The sequence below is a fragment of the Geotrypetes seraphini genome, chromosome 5 (genome assembly GCF_902459505.1).
Source record: "Geotrypetes seraphini chromosome 5, aGeoSer1.1, whole genome shotgun sequence".
NCBI lineage: Eukaryota > Metazoa > Chordata > Amphibia > Gymnophiona > Dermophiidae > Geotrypetes > Geotrypetes seraphini.
The window spans coordinates 124,356,734-124,384,491 of record NC_047088.1 but is presented as its reverse complement, the minus strand read 5'-3'; the positions used below and the strand labels follow the sequence as shown (position 1 = coordinate 124,384,491).

Below are 27,758 nucleotides of genomic sequence, written 5' to 3'. Positions count from 1 at the left end.
TCCCTTCTGCCTGTATATAAGGGATTCAGGGGGGTTCAGGGGCTCGTACCTCAGCAGGAGAGGTTGGGCTCCTTGCTGCCAGTATTGTTGAGGTTTAGGGGGTGGATTGCGATTGTTGCAGGAGAGATTGGGCATCTCTCCTGCTGCAATCGTTGCGATGGGAGGTGGGATGGTTGCCGGGGCTGCTGAGCTGATCGTGGCTGCCGCGATCAGCTCAGTGACCCCTATTCAGAACTTATACCTGTTTTGACTTGGTCTAAGTCAAAACATGTAAGTTCCAACTGGGCAACCTTGTAAAGTTTTGGTTATTCTTGCTGTACAATTAGGTCTAGGTTGGCCCACCTCCCGTCCTTTCCCCTCCTCTAAAAACGCCTCTTTTCGCTCTAGGTGTTTAGAGGTAGGGTAAAGGCCTAAGCTGGTTTTAGATACATCTAAAACCAGTTTCATTATCGGTACTTGGACGATCTGTCTTTTTGATCATCCAAGTACCGATTTAGGCCACTTTTTGAACGTTTTTTTTTTTAATTTATTATGAGCCCCATAATATTTGATGAACATAACAAGGGTGCAGAATGAGTATTGGCCTTGCCATCGGTATACTGTATAGAAGACTAGAAAAAAAGATAAAAATTATGTTGTGATAATTGATACTGGCACTAAAACTTGCAAAATATGTGATAATAGGGGGTACTACATACCATGCTGTACTGCATCTCCAGGTCCAGAGTGACATGCTTCAACTACAAATGAACAAACATGAGAGGTGGTTAGGGTAAGAAAATCGAAGGCCTTGTAATTGTAACGTGCAAAATTCTGGTTCAAACTATACATACAAACCTGTACTTGATGAAGGATGGGAGGGACACATGGTTCTTGCTTGCTAATCCTCGTGTATATTGACCTAAAAAAATAGCAAAAAGGGTCAGGGGTGGCTGTTCTGGTGTGCTTGTCAAGCATTAGTAGCATTTGAGGAAGGGGCAATTCATTGCAGTGACCTACCCTGTTGCTGGTTGTTTCTCAGTTCACACAGCTCCTTGTTCATCTCCATCATCTGCTGGTTATGCTGGCGCTGCTGAAAAAGCATCTGTCTGTTCATTTCAACCAGCTGCTGGATAAGGTCAATCAGCTGATGGTTTCTTATGATGATTCTCTAAAAGCATCTGCTTGTTAATTTCCGTCAGCTCCAAAATGATCTGCTGCTTTTCCAATATCACCTGCACATTTCCAATGTTACTAAAAGTGCCCTGGGTTGCCTTGCAGATGGTTTTTATGAGGCCATGGGTGCCCTCTGTCGCCTTAGCTATGTTTTTCAGGAGGGCGTAGATGCCATCATTTCATTTCTCCTGATTGTCCCATGCCTCCTGAAGAACAGCAACTTCATCAGACGGAAACAAAAAGGGGCACTTTGGGGATGCACAGGATATGAATGTGTGTCCTCTCTCTGCCCCGGGATGAGGTGAAGCGCCAAACCCTTGTGAAAGGGGCACAGCTTCTAAATTGAAAAAAAAAGAAACCATGAACAAATGTTATTAGAAAAAGAAGTATAAGCCTTCCCCCCTACAATGCACCAACACAAGTCAACATAAGAACATAAGAGTTGCTGCTGCTGGGTCAGACTGGTTGTTTATCCTGCCCAGCAGTGCGCTCACGCAGCGGCCACCAGATCAAAGACCAGTGCTCTAAATGAGTCCAGCCTCACCTGTGTACATCTCAGTTTAGCAGGAACTTGTCCAGTTTAGTCTTGAAACCCTGGAGGGTGTTTTCCCCTACAACAGACTCCAGAAGAGCATTCCAGCTCTCCACCACTCTCTGGGTGAAGAAAAATTTCCTTACATTTGTATGGAATCTATCCCCTTTCAACTTTAGAGAGTGCCCTCTCGTTCTCCCTAGCTCGGAGAGGGTGAACAACCTGTCTTTATCTACTAAGTCTATTCCCTTCAGTATTTTGAATGTTTCGATCATGTCTCCTCTCAGTCTTCTCTTTTCAAAGGAAAAGAGGCCCAGTTTCTCCAATCTCTCACTGTATGGCAGCTCCTCCAGCCCCTTAACCATCTTAGTCACTCTTCTCTGGACCCTTTTGGGTAGTATCGTGTCCTTCTTCATGTACGGCGACCAGTGCTGTACGCAGTACTCCAGGTGAGGATGCACCATGGCCTGGTACAGCGGCATGATAACCTTCTCCAATCTGTTTGTGATCCTCTTCTTTATCATTCCTAGCATTCTGTTTGCCCTTTTTGCCGCCGCCGTGCATTGTGTAGACAGCTTCATTGACTTGTCAATCAGAACTCCCAAGTCTCTTTCCTCGTAGGTCTCTCCAAGAATCGCCCCGGACATTCTGTATTCGCGCATGAGATTTGTTACCGACATGCATCACTTTGCACTTATCCACGTTGAACCTCATTTGCCATGTCGATGCCCATTTCTTGAGATCGATTATGTCACTTTTTGTAGATCTTTGCAATCCCCCTGCATCTTCACTACTCTGAATAACTTTGTATCTTCCGCAAATTTAATCACCTCACTCGTCGTACCAATGTCCAGATCATTTATAAAGATGTTGAAGAGCACGGGTCCGAGCACCAAGCCCTGCGGCATCCCGCTGGTGACACTCTTCCAGTCCGAGTATTGTCCATTTACCCCCACTCTCTGTTTCCTAAGCTCCAGCCAGTTTTTAATCCCCTAGAGATGTTCTACAAACCTTATTGTCTGCTCAAAAATAAATCAACTCACCATTTGTTGCAGTGCAGCGCACCAATGAAAGTGTTCCTGTGAATCTTTTACAAGAAGACAAAGAAAGCAATTGTTCTCAACTGTTCAATCTGTAAGATTTTCAATATACCCCCACCTAGCAATCCCGAATCACACCAAACTCACCATTTCTGCCATTGGATGGTCCCTCTTGCAAGTAATCTACAAGAAAATAAAAATAAATATTAACCAATGGACTGTAATATGCAAGCTGTAAGAGGAATGTTAGAGCACTCCCCCCCTCAAATCACATACAACTCACCATTGGGCTCCCTCCTACCCCGATATTGTCGGGGAGGTCGGGGGTGCCGCAGGGCAAGAGCGCTTGGACTCCCTCTTGCCCCGATATCATCGGGGGGGGGGGGGGGGGTGTTGGATTCTGTAACCGGTGTTGTTTTTGACAGACACCGGTTACCGAATCCAGCTTTTAGGTGAAGGACTGGCTCCTCCTTCGCCTAAAAGCCCTTGTTTTGGACGTGTGCCTTTTTGCAGATGATACCAAGATTTGTAACAGAGTAGACACCGAAGAGGGAGTGGAAAATATGAAAAAGGATCTGCAAAAGTTAGAGGAATGGTCTAATGCCTGGCAACTAAAATTCAATGCAAAGAAATGCAGAGTAATGCATTTGGGGATTAATAATAGGAAGGAACCGTATATGCTGGGAGGAGAGAAGCTGATATGCACGGACAGGGAGAGGGACCTTGGGGTGATAGTGTCCAAAGATCTAAAGGCGAAAAAACAGTGTGACAAGGCAGTGGCTGCTACCAGAAGGATTCTGGGCTGTATAAAAAGAGGCGTAATCAGTAGAAGGAAGAAGGTGTTGATGCCCCTGTACAGGTCATTGGTGAAGCCCCACTTGGAGTATTGTGTTCAGTTTTGGAGACCGTATCTGGCGAAAGACGTAAGAAGACTTGAGGCAGTCCAGAGGAGGGCGACGAAAATGATAGGAGGCTTGCGCCAGAAGACGTATGAGGAGAGACTGGAAGCCCTGAATATGTATACCCTAGAGGAAAGGAGAGACAGGGGAGATATGATTCAGACGTTCAAATACTTAAAGGGTATTAACGTAGAACAAAATCTTTTCCAGAGAAAGGAAAATGGTAAAACCAGAGAACATAATTTGAGGTTGAGGGGTGGTAGATTCAGGGGCAATGTTAGGAAATTCTACTTTACGGAGAGGGTGGTGGATGCCTGGAATGCGCTCCCGAGAGAGGTGGTGGAGAGTAAAACTGTGACTGAGTTCAAAAAAGCGTGGGATGAACACAGAAGATTTAGAATCAGAAAATAATATTAAAGATTGAACTAGGCCAGTTACTGGGCAGACTTGTACGGTCTGTGTCTGTGCATGGCCATTTGGAGGAGGATGGGCAGGGGAGGGCTTCAATGGCTGGGAGGGTATAGATGGGCTGGAGTAAGTCTTAACAGAGATTTCAGCAGTTGGAACCCAAGCACAGTACCGGGTAAAGCTTTGGATTCTCGCCCAGAAATAGCTAAGAAGAAAAAAAAAATAATAATAATTTAAATTGAATCAGGTTGGGCAGACTGGATGGACCATTCGGGTCTTTATCTGCCGTCATCTACTATGTTACTATGTTACTATGTTTGGGGCTTAGGCTTTTTTTAGGTTGATTATATGGTATAAGTTTAGACGTAATGGTGGTCTGGGCGTTTAAACAGCTGAACGTAGAGGCAGGCCATTATCAAAAAAACCTCCTTTTGGACGTTTTTTTTAATAATGGAAATTTTATCTGCTTTTACTTTCAACGTTTAAGGCCTTAGGCCAAAAGGGCACTTAGACGTTTTTTTTTTATTATGCCCCTCTTAGTGTATAGAGTGGTGGATCCTCTTCCACTGGTATCCCATTATCTGTCAGTGTATCTCAGGGCTTTCTCTTGGGACCTTTTTTCCATTCCCTTGGTGTTCTGATCTCCTCCCATGGTTTTATGTATCACCTTTAAGCTGACAACTCACAGATCTACCTTTCTACACCAAAAATTTTTATAGGAATCCAGGTCCAATCTGGATGTCTCATTACCATTTAAAGCTGAACATGGCCAGGACTGAGCTTTTTATCTTTTCACCTAAACCTTTCTGGCCTCTTCCCCCATTCCCTATCTAGTCAGCTCGCAACCTCAGGATCATCTTTGACTTCTCTCTGTCTTTGCACAAATCCAACAGACTACTAAAGTCTGTCATTTTTTTCTTTATAATCTCACCAAAATCAGACCTTTCCTTTCTGAGCACACTACCAAAACCATTATCTACACTCTTATCACCTCTTGCTTCTCACAGGTCTTCCACTAAACAATCTTTCTCCCCTTCATTCTGTTCAAAATTCTGCTGCACGACTTATATTCTGGCAGTGTCATTATGCACTACCCCTCTCCTCAAGTCACTTTATTGGCTCCTGATCCATTTCTACATACTGTTTAAACTCATCTTATTGATTTACAAGTGCATTCACTCTACAGCTCCTCAGTATCTCTCCTTTCTTTCCTTATATTCCTTCCCAGGAATTCTGTTCATTGGGTAATTCTCTCTTATCTGTACCCTTCTCCTCTACTGCCAACTCTGGACTCTGTCCTTTCTATCTTGCTGCACCATATGCCTGGAATAGACTGCCTGAGTCAGTATTGTGAGAAATGAAAATACTAATATACTGTATTTCTAACGGTGTTAATTATTGCAAGATGTCATAAAAGATGTTAACATATAATTTAGGTAACAACACTTACATATAATACATCTAATTAGGTGTGGTAAAATAAAAGCAGAGAAACTGCAAACAAAAGACACTACAGATAATAACTCATAAATTCCAGCAGAGGGAATTTGATTAACACTGAGTGCATATGACAGTTAGAAGTATTACTGACTCAAAAGGTAGAAGGGGAAGCATTCCTGGGACAGTACTGGATACTGTACATAATGCCTGTAGTCAAGAGAACATTAAACTAGAGGTGTAAGTGAAAGATCACTTTGGGCAGCCAAAAAACCTAGAGACTTGAAGAAGGCACAGATAGTTTATTAGCATACGTATGCGACTCCCAAGCTCCAAGCTGGCTTCAGAAGTGCCGAAAACAGGATGTTACAGAGATATTTATACATTCTTCTGGCTATACAACTGAATTCTAGAAAAAACTTTTCACGTGTTACTTTTCTTAACAATCATTGGTCCTCAGCTCACACTAGCAGGTCACTAGCAAGTCACTTATCTAGGCCCTGCAGTCTTTCTGTTGCATGTCGTTTATGTTGAGATAGCCATAAGAAGTTAGAATGTCCAAGCTAACACCCAGTACAGGCAGGCTAGAACATGAGATAAGTTAGGTCTGCAGCTAAACATAATTCAGCATTTTATTAAAGAGAAAACTTAGTTCAACACTTAGGAAAACCAGCCCCAGACTCCTTCAGTACTTGGAAAACCAGTCCGACTCCTTCAGTCCCCCCCTTTCAGGCTAGTCGAATGAAGGAGGAAGGAGACGAGCCTGATAAAGTACTAGAAGGAGGAAGGTCAGGATCAGTTGTAGGGACTGGTTGATACTTGGGAAGCGCAAGGACAATAGCAGCAGTGGAACGGTCAACAGCAGAGTCAACAGTTCGGTGGAGCAGCTTTATGGCTATGGGGACTACACAGGGCAGGCAGCAAAGGAGCAGAGAAGACAGGGTGGCACCCAGCAAGATGGTCTTTATTGCTGAACCAGAGGGCAACCAGGAGCCGAAGGTACCAGAGATCCAGTCTGCAGTAAGGTCACGCCAGGTCTGGACAGGAACATGAGCCAGTTTGGTGATACGATCCACAACGTCCTCAATCACATTACTCAAGTTCAAGGCAGCAGTTGGAGAGGTTGAATTTATCACAGGCACCACCCTCTATCTAGAGTTAGGCAATTCTGATAGATAGCAATGTGCATTTTAGCATTCGCTCTGCCAATGGTACTCAAAACTCGAGTGATCTCAGTTATCAGTTCGAGTACAGCTTGTAGACGAATAATGCGGTTCAGCATGCAGATTGGGGTCCGATAGCCCCAGGTGTCATCTTCGGCACATGTGGCAGGTCCGTAAACAGCAATGATCCATTCTGCAGGACAGTCATCACCCCATTCACCTATTTTAAGGGAATTGGTGGAAGTAGACCACTTTTGGCGACCCCTGGTGTTGAATACGGGTTCCCAGGTGTTCACCATCGGCCAGCGGTAACAGGAAGAAGCTGGAGCGGATCATGCAAAGTACACATGTACCAGTCTAGTTAGCAGGCAACCAAGAGTAGGCAAACAGATCACAGAGCCAATTATCAACTATCAGGAGCTGACCATCATTCATAGGAAGTTCCATTAAGCAGTGTCTGAAGGGTGCTGAAGACAGTGGGAAGCAACAATGGAGATTCGCAAGGCCCATCGTGAAGGTCGTGGACCTGACGTAAAAGTGAGATTCTATGAAATCAGGTTTAACATGTCCAGCTGCTTTGCCTCCCATGGCCACTGTTCTCCCATACCAGTCCCTCCTCATACAAAACAATTGCTAACATTAAGAGTCTGACCTATAGTTTCAACAAACTGTATAAACAGATTTCTAGTGATTACAAGATATCAGCATCTACTTTCATAAAACTGGGGAAACACGACAGAGTGATGGACAGGAGCACATGAGCGGGATACAATACGGACATATACATCAGTACCTGGGTCTCACCTTTTACCATCAATATACAATGCCATGCGGTCTCTGGCCTTCTGGACTTGGATATTGGCATTCCAGTTATGTGGGTCAGTGAAAACCATGGGAATAGCCTGTAGTACACAAGGGGGCCGGAGCTAGGACCTAAAGTAAGGGAGGCAGAGGGGGTATTGGCTGGGTATTTATGAGGGTTCTTGTAGGTGGCCCACGAGACACATTCCTATAAAGGACAGGCTCCATCATTAGTGAAGGTTTCCTCATAGGGGCAGTTCTTAAAGGCATCAGGTTATACAGTCATATATACTTAGCACATTTGGTATAATAACACTGTCAATCTAGGGAGCCACACAAAACTATATTAGGGCAAAACCATGACCCTGGGCAACATCAAATAGCACACATGTATCAAAATACAAACACCGGGCGAGTGGGGTCTACAATAAGAATCTGGTTGATAAGTGGACCCTCAACATTATCAATGCAGATTTCCGCCCACTTTTAAACTTCATCACCAGTAGGTTGGAAACAGAAAATACCCTCTGATGTTTGACACTTTCTGTACTTAATTCCATCATGCAAACAAACATCAGGCAAAGGGGCTAGGGGCACTTATTAAGTACAATAGGACAGAAATACAGAAGAAAGAAGCATAAGGCAGTGAGGGCAACACAAATATCAGATATATATAAGACAAAAGGTGCCTACAATGCTAACATAAGAAGCTCATTTTTCTTTCAGGCACAACTTTAAAAACTTCAAGACACTTGCTAAAGGTAGTGGTGAACCACAGGCAGTCAATTAAACTCAAACACTTATAAAGAATTATATTCAGAACACCTGCTAAGTACAGTGGTAAATATTCAGAACTTTTGAGGTCTTAGAAAGCTTCAGCTGAAGATCCGTGTTGTAGTGGAACCAAGTTTCGTGTCCGGACACCTTGACAACTGTAAGAGAAGAAATTAGGACAGTAAAAGGACCTATCCACCTTGGTTTCAGGGGGGTCTGACTTCCAAGTTTTAACCATACTGTATTTCCAGGGACATACCCCTGAACTTGTGTAGCTATCGGTAGTGGGCCCCTTTCCAGGACCCATTTGTGGAGCTCTTGAAGGGCTTTAGCTAAGGATTAGACCTGACTCTGGAGGATATCTGATCCCAGAGTAGCAAAAGAACCAGGGCCTGGGTTCATAATGGGTGGTGGCCGGCCAAATATGAGCTGAAACGGGGACAGTCCAGTGAGTTTTGACAAGGTACACCTGATCTGAAAAGAACAGAAGGCAACAAGACAGGCCAAGGCAGATTAGTTTCTTCAATTCATTTCATGAGAAGGGTCCTTTCAGCTCTGGGGGTGGTAAGCAGCATATAATTTCAATTCATTTTGAAGGGCCTGAGCAGTTTGTTGGACAACATTGGCAATGAAAGCAGGGCCATTGTCACTGCCTATAGAAACAGGGAGACCAAAGCATGGAATTATTCAGGAGGTGTTTGGTTACGTCCCTGGCGCATTCAGTGACAACTAGGAGGTGACTGAGGGAACGAGAGGTGGGCAATGTGGGGTGAAGTCTATAGACAGAACCTGCATCGGATATGTTCCAATGGGTTGTCCAAGAGGTGGCATCGTCTGATTGGGGAATTTATTCTAGAACTGACAACACACTGTCGGACCATATTCCGGACTAGCTGGTCAAGGTGATTGATAAAGAAATGTCTTTTGAGAGTCATTTTCATAGCTGGTTCTCCAGAGTGCCAGATCATAGCATCTTTTGACAATCGTGAGGGCCAGGTGTTGAGGAATGAATATGAGGGTACTCGCTGTGCTTGCATTTGAAGTATCAGTGTGTGGGTCTGGATTGGCACTTGAATTGGCTCATTGGCGCATTTTGCATCCATGCATTTTGTATCCACCCCTCTTTCAGGACAGACTGGCCCGAAAGAGTGCGTGCCCAATTCTGTTCCTGAGAAGTGTATTGGGATGTAAGGGTATCCAGAAAAGGAATGATTGTATACAGAGAAGCCGAAAGAAGGGGCAGAGACTGGCAGCTTGGGCTGTACAGTCGGCAAGGGCATTGCCACGAGAGACAAGGTCCTTCACGCGTCTGTGAGCATGGCAGTGCATAACAGAAACACGTGAGGGTAGTTGTACGGCCTCAAGAAGGTCAAGAATGAGGGGAGCATGATGGATCAGGCGGCCAGAGGCTGTAACGAAACCTCAATGTTTCCAGATGGTCCTATGGGAATGCAAGGTAAAGAAAGCATATTTGGAGTCAGTATATATATTGCAAGACTAAAGAGGCAGAATATCGCAGGGCAGAAGTGAGGGCATACAGCTCAGCTGCTTGGGCGGAAGGGCCAGAGGGGCAGGGGGCCTGAGTCAGAAGTTTTTGGAGGCAGCGGAAAGACCACTCCTGGAGTTGGGTCCAGACAAAAGGGGCTGAGTCCGCGCCCCTAGTGGAATCATACAGGGATCCAGATGGGACAGTATCCTGCAATACTGAGAAAGGTGCGCAGAGCCTTGCAGTTATCAGGAACAGGGAGACTACAGACAGCCTGGACCTGGGTGTGGGAAGGGACCTGGAACCCTGGGAAATATGAAACCCAAGGTAGGTGACAAGAGGAAGGCATACTTAACGTGGAGATGATGCGGTATACAAACCTAAGGATTAGGTTAGATTAGATACTTGAAATCAATGTAAATATGGCCACAGGAAAATTGAAAAGGCAGACCCACTATCTGAAAGACTCAGATAAATAATAATAATAACAGCAATAACGCAATACCGTGAAGTGCTATGCGGTTTACAAAAGATTAGAGAAGGTACAAAATAATTGAACTTAAGATGTCTACTAACACATAAGAATGTAATGTAATGTAATGTAATGTAATTTATTTCTTATATACCGCTACAATCCGTTAGGTTCTAAGCGGTTTACAGAAAATATACATTAAGATTAGAAATAAGAAAGGTACTTGAAAAATTCCCTTACTGTCCCGAAGGCTCACAATCTAACTAAAGTACCTGGAGGGTAATAGAGAAGTGAAAAGTAGAGTTAGAGGAAAAATAAAAATAAAATAAACATTTTAACAAGACAGTATTGATCTAAATACTTTGGAAGGTAGAAGAGAGGAGAGAAAGGAATAGAAGCATGATGAAGTGATGAAGTGGAGCAAGTAAGTTTAGTAGGAGCGATTGACGTTTCTCAATCCCTATTCTATATCAGGTTCCTACCCCAAAGAGCTGACTTGTAAAAATTAAGTAAAATTCAGTTCTGGGTCCACCCACTAAACAGGGTAATCTGACACAAGCGCTCTCTAAAGCGGCAGTCTCTTCACTATCAGCTGACTGGCAAAATATTTACTTCCATACAAAAGCATTCCTAAAAATTACATTCTTATACCTAAAAGTTACATTTTTATACTAAGCTTATATGATTTATAAAAAGAAATACAAAAACAAATACTGTATTGAAATGTACACAAAAAGACATATTGAAATCCTTTGGTCTCTGCTGAAAAGTTCATAGCCCTCTAAGAAAGCAGGAGAGACCTACTCCCCCTCCCTTCAGAATGTCACAGAGGAGAGAGAGTGACATAAAGATCAAAGTGATCAAATTACAAATGTAGTTCTTTTTATAATTCCTTAGGTTTAAAAATATACATTCACACACATTGTCACTCAGCACTAACAAAATCGGCTATGTCCCTGACCCCCTGATTACCATGTATTGCAATTTACAGAAAAGATGCTGAGCCTGTAAATACAGGCAAGAGCAAAGTGGAAATGTCCAATCAGATTGGTGCACAAAAAAGTGTCTTTCAACTCATCTGATAAATCCAATGGTCTTTATTAATCCAAATTAGCTCATACATCCAAAGCAACTCAACGACTCGACATGATAATGTTTCGGCCACCCGGCCTGCATCAGGAGTCTTAGGAGTCTTTGGGTATCAAATAGTCTCAAATGGTCTAAAGCAAAACGAACAAACCGTTGCTCCGAATCTGTAACACCACAGAATAGCACAGCTTTGCAGTGAAGGGAAATACAAACAGCTTACATCTATTGTCTAACTTCAGATCTACAGATTCAGTTTCGTTTACCAAACAGACAGAGACAGTTCCTAAAATCCCTCCCAGCAGTTTCATTGATGGATCAAGTCATTTACTAAGGCCAGGGAACCAGACAGACATCTGTACGTTAAGTCAGGACTCGATTAATCAGTTGAGCCGGCCAGAGCCACGAGGTCTACAAACTCCAAGAGGAATTAAGCTGGGCTTAGCAGACAGGTCGGTTCTCAGACCAGACACAAGTGACCAATCGAGTAGCCGGCGGTCAAAAGACCGTCACGTCCCTGTTCGTGCGCCAAATGAAAGGTCACTTTGGGCAGCCAAAAAACCTAGATACTTGAAGAAGGCACAGATAGTTTATTAGCATATGTATGCGACTCCCGAGCTCCAAGCTGGCTTCAGAAGTGCAGAAAAAAGGATGTTACAGAGATATTTATACATTCTTCTGGCTATACAACTGAATTCTAGAAAAAACTTTTCACGTGTTACTTTTCTTAACAATCATTGGTCCTCAGCTCACACTAGCAGGTCACTAGCAAGTCACTTATCTAGGCCCTGCAGTCTTTCTGTTGCATGTCGTTTATGCTGAGATAGCCATAAGAAGTTAGAATGTCCAAGCTAACACCCAGTACAGGCATGAGATAAATTAGGTCTGCAGCTAAACATAATTCAGCATTTTATTAAAGAGAAAACTTAGTTCAACACTTAGGAAAACCAGTTCCAGACTCCTTCAGTACTTGGAAAACCAGTCCCAGACTCCTTCATAAGCACAACTATAAGAGCTATTGTTCAAAAAGCTGATCTAAGCATGTCACATGAGGGGCAAGCATGTGAAAGGAGAGGATAGTGCCCAAAATATGGGCAACTGTAAATATGGTCAGAGGTCTGGTGAATAAGGGAATGGGAGATGTAATTAGGGGTGGAGAAACAGGAAGTAGGTATAATAGAATCTGATTGGTTATGAACCATCTTTGCTCTATCCAATGGGCAGACAGGCAGGAGGGACCAGGAAAAGTTTGTACTTACTATTGTGACAAACCCAGGTCCATTTGGGGTTTTTTCTGATAACAAACCCAAATCCGTCCCGGGTTTTGTCCCAAGCAGCAAGAGAAAACTACACTGAGCCTAGGTGCAGGAGTGCTGATCAGGTGACCTGCCAATTAACTGATGAAGCTGACTTCTGCTCAGACATTGATATGGAGGTAGAAGAAACAGAGAAGGAGAAGGTTGCATGGAAAAGCTATGCTCTGTGCAGACCTGTCCCTGCCACTGTCAGAAGTCTGAGACCATTTGAGCAGTCTATTAGAAACAGGGCTAGGGAAGAAAACCTGCTGGTGGTAATAGGAAGCTGGCTGGTGTGTGGAATACCCTTCCCCACCTACTCAGAAGGGGAGTGGCTCTCCACTGGATATAATGTGGCTCCTAAGAATATTCATGGAAACACAGTAAGCATGAAAGTGGGAAGTTGCTGGGTTTTGTCAGTATATAACCCTGTGCTGCCAGCTTAACTAGAACTTTGTTAAAGCCAATTTAGAAACTCTCCGGAAAAAGCCAAACCTAGGGGTTTTTGGAAAGTAGGAAAGTTTGAATGTATTTCCTGTATGTTGAACAAGCTGGGAAATGTCGTTACTTCTGCACAGCTGTGACTCGTATCTGCAGTAGCATTTTCAGGGGAAACGTATGCTTGATACTGAGAGGGATCAGTACAGTATTTGTGTGCTATGAACTGGGTGTTGGAATACTACTTATTAAAAACAATACTGCTCTGGTGAAGAGGACTATGTTTCTTACCTGATTAAAGTCCAGAAGCAGGGAACTGGACATCTTTCATTTTGAGATTTAAGTTTTTCTACTGTGTACAGTGACATGAATGTTTTTGCTATAAGTTCATGCCAATGCAAGATTACCCTGTATTATAAGGCGGAAGCCTGTAGTCTTGGTTTCTTCAACCTGTGGTTGGAATAAAGCTATTTTTGTTTTTCCATTCCTGACTGGGACTCTTTTACCTTGGGTGCTCATGAGACAGAGATTGTGCCTGAAATAAGACCTGAGGGATTCCTTTGTGGTACGGGACGTGCCGGATCTAGATTTTGGTCGCAGCTCTACACGCTTGCTGCGCTTTACAGGAGCGTGGTTGTGACAAGTTGGTATCAAGAGTGTGATCGGGTACCTCCTTCAGGTGAAGAATGGCATAGCAAGGTGGAAAAATGATTTTTTTTGTTTTTGTTTGTTCCTTTCTTTCTGGATTTTCACTTGTCTGGATTTACATTGCCGGAGGGAAAAGTTTGTTTGTACCAAGCTTCTGGAAGTAGCTTTAACCTGGATTTATAAGTCTTCAGAACAGCATGCCGGAACTTACATAGGAGCAACTGGATCAACTGCGGAGGAATCCACAACAGCGCATCGCAGGAGAGTGTTCTAGGAGTGGAGCCAGTAACCAGATGACCCCTGGGAGTTTCCAGGGAGGTCCTGGAAGAAGGGCGGTGCTCTCTGTAAGGAGCACAAAGGCGAAGACTCACCAGTACTAAGGTAAGTGCACTAGACAGAGGGTCTAGGAGGGTGGTGCTGGGGGTCATTGACCATTGAGATGACACACTTGGATCGAGTGTTTGTGTTCACATTTTCACAGATCCAGGATGGAGTCTTCAGCATTGGCAGCAGTGGCAGCGGAGCGTCACAGGCAGAATGAGGAGCTGATGAAGGTCATAGACGCCAACCAGGGTCTGTGCCAGGCGAGCCAAGAAGCAGCAGAGCGGCACCACAAGGACTTTGTCCGTGTAATGGAGGCACAGGCACAGATGATGGGACAGCTATTGCAAGCCACATCAGGTGGTTCAGTGGTGAATACGGTACTGGGGGTCTTACCTTTACAGCCTACGGTAGGGCAAAACGTGTTGAACATGATAAATTTAAGTAAAATTACACTGAAAGATGCCCCAGATGACTTTTTAAATTCTTTTGAAAGAATTGCCACAGCAGCAGGTTGGCCAACTGACCAGTGGGCAGATAGATTGCTACTCTGTTTAGCAGGGGAGTCCTTGGCGGCCTTCCAAACTTTGGCACCAAGACAGGTGAATAATTATCAGGTCATTAAAGCCCATATCCTAGGCTTTCTGGGTTTTATAAGGGAACACTACAGGCAGGCTTTTCGTAGGATGCAGTGGCAGGAGAAGGAGAGACCTAGGGTACTCTTACAACGCCTCATGAAAATGGCAGAAAGGTGGCTGCAACCAGTATTAACTGACCCCGGAGCTTTATTCGCGGAAATTGTATTAGAACAATTTCTGGAAACTATGCCCTCTGATATACTGTCTCATTTTCAAAGTAACCCATGGCATGGCACCCAGTTACCTAAATAACGTTTTCACTACTACCACCCACCAAGAAAAAGGAGAACACAGAACCTCTTCACCTATCCACCACTCAACGGTAACCTGTCGTAAGAAACTCTATGACAACCTCCTGGGGACACAGGCAGCCAAAATAGACTCTGACATCTCTAAATTACTGACCAAAACAACAGACATAAAAGAGTTCCGCAAAGAAATAAAAACACTACTGTTCAAAAAATATCTCCCATCACTCTAACCACCGCCCAATGAGTTCCCATTCAACGACTTCGGAATCACTCATCCATATTATCTCTTTGTCTGTGATCAAGAATGTACTATAAACTCTTCTACACTACACCCGACTTAACTGATCGAGTTGACATGTATTACCTCTGCAAAATGCATTATCTTCTGCTATATGTATTATCTTCTGTAACAAGTAATATCTTCTGTGAAATTGTAATATCATAACTCTTCACTGTTCCTGTAACTTACTCCTATCCTGAAATGTAATTCTACTGGAATGTCCCAGATATTTTCTATATTGTAATCCGCCTAGAACCGCAAGGCACAGGCGGAATAGAAATCCGTAATGTAATGTAATGTAATATACAAAATTGGGTCCGTAGGCAGGGATGCCAAGACCTGACCCAAACCTTGACAGTGGTAAAAGGCGTACCTAGATGCCCAAAGTAGGGTAGAGATTGTGAGACCCTGCATTTAGAACACACCCACCCACATCCATCCCGACACATACACCTGGGGATAAAGGACCCAGTGGGAATAGGTTTTCTAGAACCCAGGGTAATACCCTGAGGAAATTTACACCTACTACAGCGGTGCAATGTTTTAAGTGCAGGGAAAGAAGATACCAACAGAAGGCGTGTTCTGTGGTAGCGTGCAGGATACCAGGGGGGGCATACCTGAAGGGGAGATGAATATTTTCTACCAGTATCAGTGGGTGGACAAGTAGGTGGAGGCATTATTAGAGTCGGGAGCTGATCAGTCAATGATGGCCTATCAGTTCTAGCGGAAGATATTTCCCAGGGAGAGGAAAATGTGGATGGAGGAAAAGTTAGAATACAGTGTGTCCATGGAGAGACTAGACAATATCCGATGCGGCCCACCCTCATAAGATACAGGTGATAAGGTTGTATAGGACCACGTTAGCCATTGTTCCTGAGGCCCCCTTTGAAGTCATTTTGGGACGCAACTGGTGGGGGTTCCCAGAGGTTATGAAAGAGAAGCAGTGCTTGTTAAATACGCGCTCACAGGCACGCATTGAAGATGGGGAGGAAACTCGGTTAGGGGAGATCTTTCCCTTTACAGGAGAGGCATTCCAGGAAGCAAGGCAGAAAGGTGAGCGTAAGACGCGGGCCCAGAAAAGGAGGCAGCAACAAAGGAAGGGCAGGGCAATGGGACAGGTTAAGAGGACTAAGGAGGTTCCATGGCTGCACAAAGAAGTAATGGAAACTTTCCCTACCTTTAGAGCTGAACAGAAGGATGATCCTACTCTGAAGGAAGGATGGCAGAGGGCAGGAGAAAGACAGGAAGGGGAGAGGCAGGGGCTGTTGTAAAAGGAAGGTCCTGGTAGTGTCCCGGGTAGTAGAGAACAACAATTGGTAGTACCCCAAGGGTTTAGAAAACTAGTATTGAGGGTAGCTCATGACCACCCGTTATCAGGACATAAGGAGGCGGAGGCCACCCTTACCCAGGTTACTCGGAGGTTCTTTTGGCCAGGGATCAGGCAGAAAGTGATAGAATTCTTCCGGTCCTGTCCGATCTGCCAGAAGCTGTCCTTGGCAAGACCAGCGAAGGCACCTCTTATACCCATCCCTATAATTGAAGAACCAGTAGAGCATTTAGGGATGGACATAATAGGGCCCCTGGAAAAGACTCCTAGAGGTAATGTGTTCATCCTGGTGGTGATGGACGTGGCAACCAGTTTCCTTGGGCATTTCCCCTCAGGAAAACAACATTCTACGGCCTATTATGAAAGAATTGCTGGGGCTATTTTGTTTGGTGGGATTTCCCATGGGAGGTTTGTGACTGACCAGGGGAGCAAATTTCTGTCGGCGGAGATAAGGTTGTATCTGGGAAGGGTTTGGTATTAGACACATCAAAACTTCCGCTTATCATCCGTAGGCGAATGGGATGGTTAGAAAGGTTTAATCAAACCATTAAACAAATGCTTTAAAAAAGGGATAGGAGAGGAACCAAGGGATTGGGATCTTACTGGTATCTTTCGTTCTTTTTGCTGCTCGCGAGAAAGTACAGGACTCTTTAGGCATAAGCCCCTATGAACTAATGTTTGGGCGTTCTCCGAGGGGGGCTGGACATGCTTAGAGACAAATGGGACTTTCCAGAAGAGACAGAAAGTAATATTATAACATATCTGGCATGACTTAAGGAAGGGTTGAAGCGGGCGCTGGTTCAGGGGAAGGAAAATTTAGAGTGGAACCAACAGCGACAGAAGACCTATTACGATAGGAAAGCAAGGGCATTGTAGTTGCAGGTGGGAGATCAGGTATTGATGTTAATACCGACCAACTCTCACAAATTCTTGGCCCAATGGAAGGGGCCAGGGACAGTCATAGAAAAGATAGAGGATGTGTACTACAGAGTAAAGGATAGGAGGGGGCATGTGCAGACATATATTAATTTGCTCAAGCCCTGGAAGGATAGAGTGGCACTTACATTACTTGCACAGCGGGGGCAAGAAGGTGACTTGGGTCCACAAGTGGCTGAATTTGACACACAAGGGGAGGTGAATATAGGTACGGACCTCTCTCAAAGGCAATTGAGGCAGGTGCAGGCAGTGGTTAGTCAATTTGGAGATATATTTTCCCCACTGCCTGGCAGGACGGAAGTGGTGGCCCATGATATTGTGACCAACCTGGGGAAGGTGATTCGGGTACGTCCATATAGATTAAGAACATAAGAAGTTGCCTCCACTGGGTCAGACCAGAGGTCCATCGCGCCCAGTGGTCCGCTTCTACGGCGGCCCATCAGGTCTATGACCTGTGAAGTGGTTCATGATCATTTCTACTTCTATCTGTACCCCTCTACTTCTATCTGTACCCCTCAATCCCCTTATCCTTTAGGAACCTATCTAAACCTTCCTTGAACCCCTGTAATATGCTCTGGCCTATCACAACCTCTGGAAGCGCGTTCCATGTGTCAACCACCCTCTGGATAAAAAAGAACTTCCTAGCATTTGTTCTAAACCTGTCCCCTCTCAGTTTCTCCGAGTGACCCCTTGTACTTGTGGTTCCCCACAGTCTGAAGAATCTGTCCCTGTCTACCTTCTCTATGCCCTTCAGGATTTTGAAGGTTTCTATCATGTCTCCTCTACGTATCCGCTTTTCCAGGGAGAACAGCCCCAGCATTTTCAACCTGTCAGCGTATGAAAAGTTTTCCATACCTTTTATCAGTTTAGTCGCTCTTCTCTGGACCCCCTCAAGTACTGCCATGTCCTTCTTGAGGTACGGCGACCAGTACTGGACACAGTACTCCAGATGGCGCACCATTGCACGATACAGTGGCATGATGACTTCCTTCATCCTGGTTGTGATACCCTTTTTAATAATACCCAGCATTCTGTTTGCTTTCTTTGAGGCTGTCGCACACTGTGCTGATGCTTTCAGTGTTGGGTCCACCATCATCCCCAGGTCTCTTTCAAGGTTGCTCACCCCTAGCAATGATCCCCCCATTTTGTAGTTGAACATTGGGTTCTTTTTCCCTACATGCATGACTCTGCATTTCTCTATGTTAAAACTCATTTGCCACTTTTTTGCCCACTCTTCCAGTCTTGTTAGGTCCCTTTGCAGGTCTTCACAGTCTTCCGTGGTTCTAACTCTGCTGCAGAGTTTGGTGTCATCAGCAAATTTAATAACCTCACATTTCGTCCCCGTCTCCAGGTCGTTAATAAATATATTGAACAGGAGCGGTCCCAGCACTGACCCCTGTGGAACTCCGCTCGTGACCCATTGCCAGTCTGAGTAATGGCCCTTTACTCCAATTCTCTGTTTCCTGTCTGCCAGCCAGTGTTTGATCCATTGGTGGACATCCCCCTGCACCCCGTGGCTCCACAGCTTCTTAAGCAGTCGTTCGTGAGGTACCTTGTCGAAGGCTTTTTGGAAGTCAAGGTAAATGATGTCTATGGATTCCCCTTTATCCATCTGGCTGTTTATTCCCTCAAAGAAGTAAAGCAAGTTCATGAGGCACGACCTTCCCTTGCAGAAGCCGTGCTGGCTCGCCTTCAGTTGACCATTGTTTTCTATGTGTTCGCAGATTGTGTCTTTAACCAGTGCTTCCATCATCTTTCCTGGAACCGAGGTCAAGCTCACCAGCCTGTAGTTTCCTGGGTCACCCCTTGATCCTTTCTTAAAGATGGGCATGGCATTTGCTATTTTCCAGTCCTCTGGGATCTCCCCAGTTTTTAAGGATAGGTTACATATTTGGCAAAGTGTTTCCGCTATTTCATTTCTCAGTTCTTTTAGTACCCTTGGGTGGATGCCGTCTGGACCTGGTGATTTGTCGCTCTTCAGTCTGTCTATCTTTCTGAGGACATCCTCTTTGCTTACCTCTAGTTGGATCAGCTTTTCATCATGGTCTCCGTTTATGATCTCCTCGGGTTGTGGGATATTGGATGTATCCTCTCTCGTGAAGACTGACGAGAAGAACTTGTTTAACCTGTCAGCTATCTCTTTTTCCTCCTTTACCACTCCCTTCCTGTCTCCATCGTCTAATGGTCCCACTTCCTCCCTGGCTGGTTGTTTTCCCTTCACATACCTAAAGAATGGTTTGAAGTTTCTTGCTTCCCCCGCCAGTCTCTCCTCATATTCTCTTTTTGCTTTCCTAACCACTTGGTGACAGTCCTTTTGGTGCCTTTTGTGCACCTTCTGGTTGTCCTTTGTTTGGTCCTTTTCCATTTTCTGAATGATGTTTTCTTGTCACTTATCGCCTTTTTCACTGCATTTGTTATCCATGCCGGGTTTTGGTTCGATTCTTTTTGCACCCTTTCCTAAACCTGGGGACGTACAGGTTTTGTGCTTCGTGCACCGTGCCCTTGAGTAGGGCCCAAACTTCCTCAACGGTCTCCATCTTCCATGAGCTGTTGCTGAGCTTCTTTCCCACCGTTTTCCTCATGGCCTTGTAATTTCCTTTTCTGAAATTGAGTGCTGTCGTTGTGGTTCTTTTCACCTTTGATGTTCCTATTTCTAGCTTGCACTGGATCATGTTGTGATCGCTGTTTCCTAGTGGCGCTAGTACTACCACTTCCTTTGAGGGTCCCCCTAGCCCATTGAGGATTAGGTCAAGAGTGGCATCTCCTCGAATTGGTTCCGTGACCAGCTGTTCCATGAAACAGTCCCTCACCGCCTCCAGGAATTTTGTTTCTCTCGTGCAATTTGAGTGTCCAATGCTCCAGTCTATTCCAGGGTAGTTGAAATCCCCCATCACCACCACACTTCCGCTTTTGCATACCTGCCTCAATTCAGCCTCCAGGTCCTGGTCGTTTGCTTCCGGTTGTCCTGGTGGGCGATAGTACAGTCCCAATTTTATGTCTGCTCCATTTCCTCCTGTCAGCTTAACCCATAGTGATTCCAAGCCATCCGCCCCTACTGTTATTTCCATCCTGGTTGACGGAATGGAGTCCTTTATATATAGCACTATTCCTCCACCCTTCTTGTGTGTCCTGTCCCTCCTATAGAGTTTGTACTCTGGTAGGACCACATCCCATTTGTTGTCTTCGGACCACCATGTTTCTGTGACTCCAATTATGTCTAGGTCCTCCTTACTGGCTATAACTTTTTAAGTCCCTGTTGTTTACCTTCTCTATTGGTTTTCCTCGTGGTTTGGTGCTCCTGCCGATCCCTTCATGGGCTGCCAGCCCCCGAGCCTCGTTCCGTTCATCCTCCTCCTGTGGTGTGTCTATCTCGTCATCAGCCTGCTTCCCCATTTTTGGGTGTCCCTCTGGCTCCAGCTGTTTCCTCCTTTTACCGCTCTTTAATTTCATTAGCTCTTTGGGCCCCTGCATTGCGTCTTTGGGGTTTTTTTTCAAAAAATGTCCACTCAGTCTCGAGCTCTCTATCGCCTTTTCCCAGTTCAGTATCTTTGTTTGATACTCTAGTCTGATGTGTCGATGTCAGATCAACTATCGTATTTCCCCTTGTCCTCAGTTTAAAGCCATGTCTATGCCGTTTTGGATGTTGCGTACCAGCATCCTCGTCCCAGAAGAAAAGAAGAAATTGGTAGAAGAATTAGTCCAGTAAATGCTTACCTTGGGGGTGATAGAGCCTTCACAGAGCCCTTAGTGCAGCCAATTGTGATTGTTCCCAAGGCGGACGGGACACCTTGGTTCTGTATTGATTTCAGGCAACTGAATGAGGTGGCTCAGTTCGACGCATTCCCGATACCCAGAGTGGATAAACTATTGGATAGACCAGGCCAGGCTCAGTTTTTGTCAACCTTAGATCTTACTAAAGGGTACTGGCAGATTCCTCTCACAGAGTCAGCGCGAATGAAGACAGCGTTCAGCACCCCGCGGGGCTTGTTCCAGTTCAGGTGCATTCCTTTTGGGCTTCACGGGGCAGCTGCAACTTGTTAGCACTTAGTCCGCGAGGTGCTCAGGGACCATCAGGAGTACGCAGATGCATACATTGACGATATCGTGATACACTCCATAATGTGGGAACATCTTGTACACCTAGCTATGGTACTGAGGGTAGTAAGGAAGGCAGGGCTTACAGTGAACCCGAAAAAGTGCTTCCTAGCTCAAAGGGAGGTTAAATATTTAGGGTACATTGTAGGGAGAGGACACATAAGACCTTTGGTAGTTAAGGTCGAATGCATCTGGTCTTATCCCCGGCCTAGCAATAATAAGCAGCTTAGGGCTTTCCTGGGGTTGATTGGGTATTATAGGTGATTCATCTCGCACTTCTCAGCACGGGCAGGGCCCCTCACAGACATGCTAAGGAAGGGGAGTCCAGAAACTCTGTGTTGGGCGGAAACCACTAATCGAGCAATTGAAACCCTGAAAGTTTGTGTACCCGTCCAGTATTAAAGGCTATTGATTTCACTCAACCGTTGGTCTTACAGACTGACACATCTGGCACAGGGCTAAGAGTAGTCCTTAGCCAGGAAAGGCAGGGGATAGAACACCCGGTATTGTACCTTAGTAGAAAACTGCACCCGAATGAGCAGAGGTATGCTACTGTGGAACATGAATGTCTGGCAGTAAAATGGGCAGTACAAACACTGGAACATTACCTGCAGGATAGAGAGTTCACATTGGCCACACTGATCACGCTGCATTAAGGTGGCTGAATACCATGCGGAATAACAATGCACGGCTCACCCGATGGTATTTGGCACTACAGGCATTCAAATTTACAGTGGTTCATAGACCGGGTAAATTGAACACTAATGTAGATATCTTGTCCCGGATCCCGGAGAATATGGGGGGTCCTTCCACTACGAGCAGGAGTCAGCTGTTAAGTGTGGGGGAATGTGACAAACCCAGGTCCATTTGGGGTTTTTCTGATAACAAACCCAAATCCGTCCCGGGTTTTGTCCCAAGCAGCAAGAGAAACTACACTGAGCCTAGGTGCAGGAGTGCTGATCAGGTGACCTGCCAATTAACTGATGAAGCTGACTTCTGCTCAGACATTGATATGGAGGTAGAAGAAACAGAGAAGGAGAAGGTTGCAGGGAAAAGCTATGCTCTGTGCAGACCTGTCCCTGCCACTGTCAGAAGTCTGAGACCATTTGAGCAACATATTAGAAACAGGGCTAGGAAGAAACCTGCTGGTGGTAATAGGAAGCTGGCTGGTGTGTGGAATACCCTTCCCCCACCTACTCAGAGGGGGAGTGGCTCTCCACTGGATATAACGTGGCTCCTAAAAACAGGAAGGGGGCACTCAGAAGGGAAGTTTGCAGGAGAGTGGAAAGCTGTGGAGAGCCAGCCACTCTCAGACTATCCTATGGTGGAGGCAGAGGAGTTACCTCCTATCTGGAATCCTGGGGAGCAGCCAGAGGGAGAATCTGTGGAGATACAAGAAAGCCATGTCGGTGCTGATACCCAGCCCTCAGCCATGGAAACACAGTAAGCATGAAAGTGGGAAGTTGCTGGGTTTTGTCAGTATATAACCCTGTGCTACCAGTTTAACTAGAACTTTGTTAAAGCCAATTTAGAAACTCTCCGGAAAAGCCAAACCTAGGGGTTTTTGGAAAGTAGGAAAGTTTGAATGTATTTCCTGTATGTTGAACAAGCTGGGAAATGTCGTTACTTCTGCACAGCTGTGACTCATATCTGCAGTAGCGTTTTCAGGGGAAACGTATGCTTGATACTGAGAGGGATCAGTACAGTATTTGTGTGCTATGAACTGGGTGTTGAAATACTACTTATTAAAACATTACTGCTCTGGTGAAGAGGACTATGTTTTTTACCTGATTAAAGTCCAGAAGCAGGGAACTGGACATCTTTCATTTTGAGATTTAAGTTTTTCTACTGTGTACAGTGACTGAATGTTTTTGCTATAAGTTCATGCCAATGCAAGTTACCCTGTATTATAAGCCTGTAGTCTTGGTTTCTTCAACCTGTAGTTAGAATAAAGCTATTTTTGTTTTGCCATTCCTGACTGGGACTCTTTTACCTTTGGTGCTCATGAGACAGAGATTGTGCCTGAAATAAGACCAGAGGGATCCCTTTGTGGTAAGGGACGCGCCGGATCTAGATTTTGGTCGCAGCTCTACACGCTTGCTGGGCTTTACAGGAGCGTGGTTGTGACACTATATAATCAATGAATGTAAAACCTCTGTGGAGTTCTTTACAGATTTGGGCAGCGTTTCTCACAGTATGTCAAGCTCCATCTCTGGCAGTATTCAAATCCAAGCTAAAAGTCTACTTTGAAACTAGTTTTAACTCCTAACTCCTACTAACTTGTAAAGTACCCACGCCTGTTTTAGAAATTCCCTAACCTCCATTTGTCCTGTTTGTCTGTTTTAATTATATTGTAAGCTCTATTGAGCAGGGATTCCATCTTATGTTTAATGTAATAATAATAATAATTTTATTTTTATATACCGCCATACCGGACGTTCTAGACGGTTCATAACAATCAAGCCTAATACATACAATACAGATGAATACATCAATTAAAAAAACATCAAAAAAATTCAGAGATTAAATGCATACAATATAGATGAAATACAACAATTTGAGATAAAATAGGATAAAAAGGTATTAAGTTGTGTCTTTATCTGTTTTCTAAAATCAAGGTAAGAGGAAGCTTCTAATATAATTTTTGCAAGCTATGTTTTCAATTTGACGGCCAATGTACAGCTCTACATATGTCTAGTAGCACTACAGAAATGATAAATAGTAATATAACTACAAAAAAGACAGAAGGGAGATGGCAAGAGTAGAGAAGGGGAGCTAAGGATTTGAAAGGGAAGGAAAGTTCTGGGTTTAAATATTTGTGGTTTGCAATTGGATAATAAAAGGAGCCACAAAACCCATTAGATGTTAATATTGTCTGTTAAAAGTCAAGCCCAGATGAGCCAAGTCCTGTGATGAGTTGACAGTCTGGATTAGATGGAAATGTTCAGTAGTTCCAGCTTGCTGGGATAAAGGATGGATGAATCATAGGGAGGGTTGAGGATGAATGGGACAGTTTATACCAGATTGATTTTTGTTTGCTGCACCTGCATACTGAACACTGAATATTGTATCTGGTTTTAAAAAATTATATAAATTATATAAATTGCAGTAAAACCTTAGATTGCAAGTAACTTGATATGCAAGTGTTTTGTAAGACAAGCAAAACGTTTGATTAAATTTTAACTTGATATATAAGCAGTGTCTTGCAATACAAATACATACAGTATACATGCATCACATCATGTTCTCTCTCTGACGCTGCAGGAGTGTAGTGATTGTTCTAAAGGAGCGAGGTCTTGCAAGTTGCAATACAAGTACGTATAGTATTTTGTATTAAAGTTTTTTGGTTGTAGAACGAATCGTCTGAGTTTACATTATTTTCTATAGGGAAATTCGCTTTGATATACGAGTGCTTTGATTCTCATACAATTCTGGAACGAATTATGCTTGCAAACCAAGGTTTTACTGTAATGTTTTAAAAAAAAAAACAAGTTGTCAGCCCTTGGCCTTCTCTCTGCTGTTCCCTGCCAGAATATGGCAAGGGGAAAATGCCATGGCCAACCAGAAGCATCCAGTCTTAATTACTGCCACAGCTGGTGATAGGATACAATTTTGGAGGTCCACAAAGCGAGGGAGGGAGGGAAGGAAGGAAAGAGAAATGTGGGACCTGCCAGAGGGTGAAGGGAGCAGAGAAGGGAGAACAAAAAGACTGGATCTGTAGGAGAGAGGGGGAAAGTCACCGGTGTCTTGGAAAGAAGGAGAGATGGACTACAAGAATGTGGTAGTGGTGGAGGGCAGAAATCTTGCTCAATGATTTTGACAGAGATGTGTGTGGTTTTATCCATGTGCCCCACTATAGACAGACACATGCTTTTGTCTCTGCATCCTTGTTATTTTATAAAGTGTGTACTCGTCTATGCACACTTCTGCCTCAGGATACCACAAACCCTGTCCCCTTTTGGATAGATAATTTTGGCCATAGAATGATGTATTTGTTCAAAATAATATACTGAACTGCCAGAAAAATCACTTTTACAGAACCAGTAGTTTTGGTATTCACCAAAGTTCTATCTTATAACTAATAACTGAAATCATCAAACTACAATGTGGTAGAATAGCACAGATACCAACCAACCCTATGAAACTAGAGTAGCATAAATCAGAATGAACTGAGTCAAGAGACAGATGTGGGAAAAATATGTCATCATAAGGATGAACCAAGTATAAGTTAAAAACAAATAAAGGAGCTTTTTTGATCCAGAACATGAATGATGTTTTATTATGGCTGCTTCAAAATTAATTCTTGTAGTCTATTTAATGGAAACTATTGTATTTCTATGATTCCTGGGTTGTTATTCTTCATTTACTTTGGTGTCTTTTTGAAGGAGAACAAATCCCTTGATACAGCACCTGAGCACCAATATGAATAAATCAATCAATAAATTAAATGTGTGAAATGGGGTGTCCTCAGTGTGATTTATAAAGTATTTTATATCATCGCTTAAGTTATCTACACAATTAGATGTTTTGAGCACACGTGAGGTGTCCAGTGGTGGTGTGCCGGCACGGATTGTACAATCTGTGCTTTCTATGTTAAGCACTGGAGGTTCTCTCCCATTGCTGACCCTACACACTGAGGACACCCCATTTCATACATTTAATTTATTTATTGATTTATTCATATTGGTGCTCAGGTGCTGTATCAAGCAGGTTTGCCCACCTTTGAGAACCTCTTTGACTTAGGCTGCTTTTGGAGTTTTATTTCTAAGTATCAATAGCAGTAATTATTTTGGGGATTTGGGGGTTGGATTGGTTCTTTTTGGCAGGGATTATCTCTTTTCAGCTACATTATTTTTTAAAAAAATTTTTAAGAAAAAAAAGAAGGGATTCCGGAACTTGGAGACTTAGCAGATGGCAGGCTAACTGTTGAGCTCCCTCCTATGGGCATACTTTATTAGTTTTAAAGTAATAAATATTCTCCAGATTCATTTTAAAAGCTGAAAGAATTTGAAAGAATGGCATCAACAAAATTAAAACTACAAGAAACTCCTGCTAAATCAACTGGGAAGGCTAAAAGATTAAAGGAAGATTCACAAACTGCCAGTGGAGTTCCATTACCTATGGACGCTCTGGACATTATTGAGATAATGGAAGAATTAAGAAATATTAACTTAAACCTAATAGAAATTAAAAAGAAGTGAATCTCATGAACAGTAAGTTTGATATTTTAAATAATAGAATGGACAAATTGGAAGACAAAGTTGGGAAAATTGAGCACATACAACTAACTTATCATAAGATCATAAGATCATAATATCTGGATGGAATTGAATAAGAAAGTAATAGATATGGAAAACAGATCTAGAAATCAGAACATTAGAATTATTGGAATAAAGGAGGGAGCTGAGGGGAAGAATATGATCTCTTTTTTGGAGGATCTAATACCAAAAATTCTTCCAATAAAAATAAAAGGTAATTTAGAAATAGAAAGAGCACATAGAATTGGAAAGAAAAATCCTCAAAATCAAGAAAAACCTAGAACTGTAATATTAAGACTTTTTAGATTCCATCAAGTACTGGATATTTTAAAAGCTGCAAAAATATAACATACAAAGATTCTAAATTGATCTTTCTCCCAGACTTTGCAATAGAGACTGTTCAGGTTAGGAAAAAATTTTTACAACTTAGACAACCTTTGAAAGAAATAGGAGCTCAATATGGTTTATATTATCCTGCGCTAATGAAAATTACATACAAAGGAAAATACCATCAGTTTAGTGATCCAGAAAAACTTAAGGATTTCCTTTCATCACAAGAAACATCTATGAATTAGAATTTAATTTACTTCATGATATGAAAAGTTGACTAAGGGATAATTAAAGAAAGTTATTAGTTAATTGAATATGAAAAGTTTGGCTAGGGAAAAAAAGGAATAAAAGGAAATTAATTTTTTTTCATATACTTTAATGGACATTAAGATGACTGCTACAAATGACTCATTAACTGTATTAGAATGATTAGAAAGTTTCAAATTAAAACTGAAAAGGATTCTAATACAGAATTGAAAACAAATGAGATGATAAATATTCATAAATTCATATTTATCTGATGTCATAGGAGGGAGGGCGGAGCATCGAGTGAGGCCTTGAGGGAATTTTCTTTGGTAACAGCCCTGAGACTAATCCCTGGAGGGTGAATGCTGTGGAACTTTGTGAATGGACAAAGGTTGAGTTGTAGGTGAGCTGTTGCTGCTCTGTGGATTGAATTCCCCTTATA

At 43.5% G+C, this 27,758-nt stretch overlaps 1 protein-coding gene across 1 annotated transcript in view; it reads left to right on the top strand.

The window, feature by feature from the left end:
• Positions 1-27,758, top strand: part of TRPM8 (transient receptor potential cation channel subfamily M member 8) — a 2,182,726-nt gene that overhangs the window by 484,670 nt on the left and 1,670,298 nt on the right. The window contains 1 exon segment of the mRNA XM_033944097.1: positions 4,443-4,471. Coding sequence (XP_033799988.1) covers positions 4,443-4,471 — 29 coding nt within the window.